This window comes from Dicentrarchus labrax, unplaced genomic scaffold (assembly GCF_905237075.1).
Source record: "Dicentrarchus labrax unplaced genomic scaffold, dlabrax2021, whole genome shotgun sequence".
Taxonomy (NCBI): domain Eukaryota; kingdom Metazoa; phylum Chordata; class Actinopteri; family Moronidae; genus Dicentrarchus; species Dicentrarchus labrax.
In genome coordinates, this window is record NW_026136708.1 from 20,071,934 (window position 1) to 20,077,933 (window position 6,000).

The following is a 6,000-nucleotide window of genomic DNA, read 5'->3' on the forward strand; positions in this document are numbered from 1 at the left end:
TGTGATGATCTTTGTGTTTTATTACGTTTTATGATGTTGCGGTGTGCTGTGTTTATGTAGTGTTGCTATTATGTGCTTTTAAAGGTTATATATATGTATATATATATATATATATATATATATATATATATATATATATATACTAGATTTAAAACATTAGTAGGAGCAAACAACAATTTGTTGTTACTATGTAAAGATATATTGGAGTTATCCTCAGTAGGGTCTGACGTCACACTCCCTTCGCCTGTGTTGCTATGGCAGCCGGTTTGCTTACATAGCAATATTAAGCGTTATATTAGATGCTCCTCTGCATTGTGTTATCTTTCATCATGTTGCCTCACTGTGTGTCACTCATGTCTGGTACTGTGTCACTTGTGTCCTATAGGTTCTGGGTGGTGGTGAAGCAGTGACCTCCAACACTGTGAAAGCATCCTCCTCTTCTGCTTGAGCCTCTGCTGATACACAGCAACCTTTATGCTACCATCAACTAACCAAAATCTAACATTATATAGTTACATTTAATATCATTGCATTCATTTTATAGTTATACTTCATTACTAAAAGCTTTCTGCTGTGAAAACAAAGTTGTTTTTGTAAGAATGGGTTGAATTTAACTATTCACTAACTTTGCTTTATTGATACTGTATTGTGAATAAAATGTCCACGTAATCCAAATGTTGGACAATATTTAATCTCTTTAACTCACTGTTATTTTCTAGTATTATAATCTTGCAGTTTGTTTTTAACATGTGTTCACCCTTCTGTAAACGCTTTTTGTCCAGAAGGGGGAGTAAGCTAAGTTATTACCACTATGTAAACGTGATAGCCCATCATTCAATGAACTTGGAGTCAGGCACCTTATTGTACTATGATGTATGTACTGTTGGGTGGTAGTTCAAGGATTAATGTTTCGGACAAGGTAAAGAAGAAAAAGAAAAAGAATCACAATAGAGGCTTATTTATTTACAGATATACCGTATACATGTACTGGATATGTAAACTATGTTAAAGCTACAGAATAATTTGAAAATGCTAAAAGTTGTGTGTCTTCCACACTATGTGTATGTATGATATTAAAACTGTTCCAGCAAAATGGATCACAAAACTGTGCAAGCTTGTGATACATCTATATAAATAGGCAGCTGATCAAGTACCAGCGACCTTCTGAACAGCTGTTGGTACAACCAGGAAATGCCAAACCAAGACTAAATAAGGAAACAGCGGAGCAGGGCGGGCACACGTTTAAACGAGTGGGTTGCACTAGGACTGCACCATTAGGGTAAAACCTCCAGACCTCTGCTGCTGCTGCTGTTGTGATCACATGCATGTGAAAACACTCCTCCCTTATTTCTCAGAAAAGAATACTAAGCAGCAATGAGGAACCAACTATTCTAAAACCACTAAAATGTCATCGGTTGCACCACCATTTTACACCTCACAAAGGAGTCTGTTTGTCTGTTTGTTGTTAAAACATCAACATTAATTAATTCCTTAGCTGTATTTTAGGGCCATAGACTCAAAATTGCATTTCCAATTCAACTTCCTGTCCTCCTACTCAGCTTTTCAGGATGTCCATTGTCACAAGTGTAAAGCAAAAGCAATGAGCATAGATCCAACAAACTAATAAAAATGCATTATAAGGAAGTAACACACTACTAATAACAGGAAGTAAATGCTATATCTGTCAATAAGAAGCATTAGTTCAGAAACTTTGACAGTTAAGAGCGTGAGAACAAGAGAGAGAGAGAGAGAAGCAAGATGGTTCCGTTCAGATGGATTAAAATGTCTTTGTTTGTGATACTGGTTCTGTTTACAGGTAAGGATATATATACACAGATGGCTAAAAGAAACATTAAAAAACATTACTAATTGTAGGCCTAGTGAAGCAACTAACTCAACTAATTAATTTATGTTTGAGACAGCTGTGTGTGCTGTGTGTTTTGAACATCCTACGTTGAGTGGACTCTTGTATAAGGCACATTTGCTATTGTTTATGTATTTAATATTATCTTCATATGTAACTATGAACACAAATGTCATATTCTTTGACAGTAACTTTTTTATAATTATCTTTCATCTTCAACAGCAGTAACTGGACAAAACTCTTCCTTCACTGTCAGAGTTGGAGATGAAGTCACTTTGCCTTGTGAAAATGTGATTAAAAATCAGAACAAATGTGACAGTACCACTTGGATTATCTGGGGGTCATCTGGGGGAACAGCAAGAGAGCTGGTTACTCTTGGGAAGATTAGTCAAACTGGGATTTCCAAAGATATATCAGACAGACTGAGTGTTACAGTGAACTGTTCTCTGGTTATAAAGAAGGTCACAGTCGAGGATGTTGGTCGTTACACCTGCAGACAGTTTATATCAGGACAACAACAAGGTTCAGGCTCTGTGGTTGAGCTGTCTGTTATTGACAGTGAGTATTTACATCATAATGTGAGTATTTACATCATAATGTTCATAATGTTACATAAGTTCATTTTATTCTTGTTGTCTTTCTCTCACAATATCTCCATCTTCACCAGTTGAGAAACAACAGTACAATGATACAGTCATCTTGATCTGTGCTGTGTTGACATATGGACGCTGTGGACACACAGTGAAGTGGCTGTATGATGAAAAAGATAAGAATGTGTTGGAAACATTAGATACTGTCTGTTCATCAAAGGTGACATTTACAACTCATCTCAATCAGAAGTCAAACTATTATGAGTTATTTAAGTGTAACGTGACAGATAATAAGAGAGAACAAACGCTGCTGTGTGATGTCGGTTCCCAGTCCTCATGTGAGAAAACAGGTACAGTTTAAAATTTTATTATTTTATTTCATTTTGTCTCATCAGATGGTAACATGAGGTATTTTGTCACAATTTGTTGTTTTATTTCATATCATATTCAACAAAATCAAAAGGAAGCAAAGGGAATAATAAGACTGCAGAGGATGACACTTCAACACAAGGTAGTGACTTAACATCTCTCTCTCTCTCTCTCTCTCTCTCTCTCTCCCTCCTGCTCTCTCTCTCCTCTGTTCCTCTCTCTCTCTCTCTCTCTCTCTCCTCGTTCTGAGGCGTCCAGCAGCGTTTTCTCCAGGCTGACTCGGAAGCACGGCATTAAAACCGGAGCCGGCTCTCCGTGCAGGGTGGAGGAGGTAGCACTGACTAGTTTGATTATCGCTTCAGAGTCCGTGTGTCGATGATTTCGAGTACATCCTCTTTGCGACATCATCCACTGTGAAATGATTCGGATGTGGCTAAGAGGGACATTTGATTAAGGCCTGTCCGAGCCGCGGTGCCCCGGCCGCCGCCCCCGCGGTGGCCGGTGGGGGGGCCGGTGCAGGGCAAGGAAAAGAAGCATGAGCTGCAGAGAAACAGGTGGAAGAGATGCAGAGCCAGGCTGGAGGGAGCACTGAGGTGAGTAGTGAGAGGGAGGAGGTGGGAGGGGAAACGGGTGAGGTGACAGGTAAGGTGTGGGTGACAGGTGGTATTTCAGATAAAGATGCAGGTGAATTGGTCGAGGATGTGGGTGAAACAGGTGTCGGTGGAGAGGCCTGTGAGGTTCCTGGTGAAGTGGGTGAGGCAGGTAAAGTAACAGGTGAACTAGAAGAGGTAGGTGAACCAGGTGAGGTGAAAGAGGCAGGTGAGGTTGTAGGTGAGTTGGGTGAGGCAGGTAAAGTAACAGTTGAGTTGTGTGAAGGATTTGAGGTCGTTGGTGACCAGTGTGAAGCAGGTAAGGAGAAAGAGGCAGGTCAGACTGTAGGTGAGTGTGAGACAGGTAAACTAGCAGGTGAGCTGAGTGAGGGGAGCACAGTAGCTGAGGCTGAAGAGATGGAGGCCTGTGAGTCTGGGTGGGGGTCTGCTCCTCTTAAACAGCGCAGTAAGAGGAGAAGCATGTTAACCGTGGAGGTCGGTGGTAAAGCCGGACGTCTGGCCGGTAAACCGAGTGCTGCAGAGAACAGAGCAGCTCTATCTGACAGCAGTGACAGTGAAGGGTGTGTGTCTGACAGCAGTGACCTGTCTCACACTCAGCAGGCTGCTGCTCAGGTGTATACTGCTAATGTACTGAAGTCTTTTTTAAAACAGACCAAAGGGATGAGGCAGCCAGTGTTAGAACAGTACTTCCCCGATATGCACGGTTTCTATAATTCAGCCAGATATAATGTGAAACACAGAGCAGAGTCAGACCTGACTTTTGACCGCGTTGAACACGACTTCCTTTGGAAGGTCATGGAGAGGTTTGGTTTCAGCGCTGGTCTCATAGCCAAGATCAAGGTGTTGTACAGTGACATTGAGAGTGTGCTAAAGTTTAATGGTGGCTTGTGTGCTCCTTTTAGAGTGCATAGAGGTGTTGTACCCTTAAAAAGGGGAATAGTAACGGGAGAAGGATGAGGAGAACACACACGCAGCTCTTTCCTTCACTCGTCTGTATTGAATGAGGAAGAGGAGCGCCCCCCCTACTGGAGCCCCGAGGCATTACCAACAGATCGACGAACCATTAAACCACACAGATAAAGATTTGTATTACCTATCTGCATTCCTCTTCTTGGTGTTACTCACTCGTTGCATATTCTTCATATACATTCACAACTACCATAAATGAAATTACATCTTTTTAAAATAGATACTATAATAACTGTGATAATATCAAACTGAAATGAGCTTTTCAAATGAACTGTGTTTTATCTCAAAATAAATTGTATGTATGAATAAATTGTTATATACAACTTGTCATACAACTTGTCACAGAGGCGTCCGACAGGGTTGTGCCCTGTCTGGGATGCTCTATGCACTCTCCCTGGAACCCCTCTTACAAAAGATAAGATCATCTGTTAGAGGCCTGTTTTTACCTGGTTTTAACAGTAGCGTTGTTTTATCTGCTTATGCTGACGATGTCGTTGTTTTTATCAAAGATCAACAGGATGTGTGTGTTTTAAATTCTGTAATCGAGAAGTTTTCTGTTGTGTCGGCTGCGAGGGTGAACTGGAGGAAGAGTGAGGCTCTTGCTGTTGGTGAATGGCAGGAGGGCCTCCCTGTTCTCCCTCAAAGCCTGACATGGAGACGAGAAGGCTTAAAGTATCTCGGTATTTATCTCAGGAACAGCGACATTGGAAAGAAAAACTGGGAAAACAAACTGGCTAAGTGGAGGTGGCTCCACCCACAAATATCTTTTAGAGGGAGGGTCCTAATCCTAAACAACCTGGTGGCCTCCATGTTATGGCACCGGTTAGCCTGTCTGGACCCTCCAACAGGTCTCATTTCCCAGATTCAAGTGAAGATTGTCCATTTCTTCTGGAACAAATTGCACTGGATACCACAGTCTGTATTGTTTTTATCCAGAGATGAGGGGGGCCAGGGCCTGGCCCACCTGGCTAGTAAGACAGCCACCTTCAGGCTCCAGTTCATTCAAAAGTATCTGACTGGACCTGAAGATCTGGTTTGGAGAGACGTGGAGAGCTGCATACTCAGGCGTGTCAATAACCTGGGGCTGGATGCTGCTCTGTTTTTAACTGATTTTAAATTCTTAAAGTTAGGTGGGTTGCCTCCTTTTTATCAGGGCGTTTTTAAATCCTGGGGGCTTTTTAAATGTAAAAGAAGTGAGAAGTGTAACTCTCTGCACTGGTTATTAAAGGAGCCTATAATTTGTGGTGCAAAGATGGATGTGTGCTGCAGCACCATGCCTGGGCTGATGGGGGTGCTGTGCAGCTCAAGAGTTGTCTGCCTCAAACAACTGGTAGATGCAGCAGGACCAGCACTCACAGATAACCAAGCTCTGGGCTCTGTGCTAGGGGTGCACTCTGTCCGTCTGACACAGAGGAGCCTAGAGCTCTGGAGGAGGAGGCTGACGGAGAAGGAGAGAATCCTTCTCCTCAAATACAGCAGGGGAGAGGCTGAGCCGGACCCCACAGACCCTTATCCCGAGATCTACTTGTGCCCTGGTTTCACAGAGCTCAGACACAACGATGGGAGTACATTGAGCCTACACAAGGCTGATAAAAAA

The 6,000-nt window shown here is 42.4% G+C and overlaps 1 protein-coding gene across 14 annotated transcripts in view; it reads left to right on the forward strand.

The window, feature by feature from the left end:
• Positions 1–6,000, forward strand: part of LOC127368577 (uncharacterized) — a 36,903-nt gene that overhangs the window by 22,131 nt on the left and 8,772 nt on the right. For 5 of the 14 annotated variants that reach the window (XM_051409521.1, XM_051409517.1, XM_051409516.1 and 2 more), the window contains one exon: positions 2,918–2,965. The exons of 1 other annotated variant lie outside the window; for it this stretch is intronic. In XM_051409521.1, the coding sequence (XP_051265481.1) occupies positions 2,918–2,965 (48 nt within the window). Of the gene's footprint in view, positions 1–385; positions 624–1,704; positions 1,817–2,086; positions 2,423–2,531; positions 2,805–2,917; positions 2,966–6,000 lie in introns of those variants that run through there. 8 more of the 14 variants (XM_051409523.1, XM_051409527.1, XM_051409524.1 and 5 more) reach the window with 7 other exon arrangements.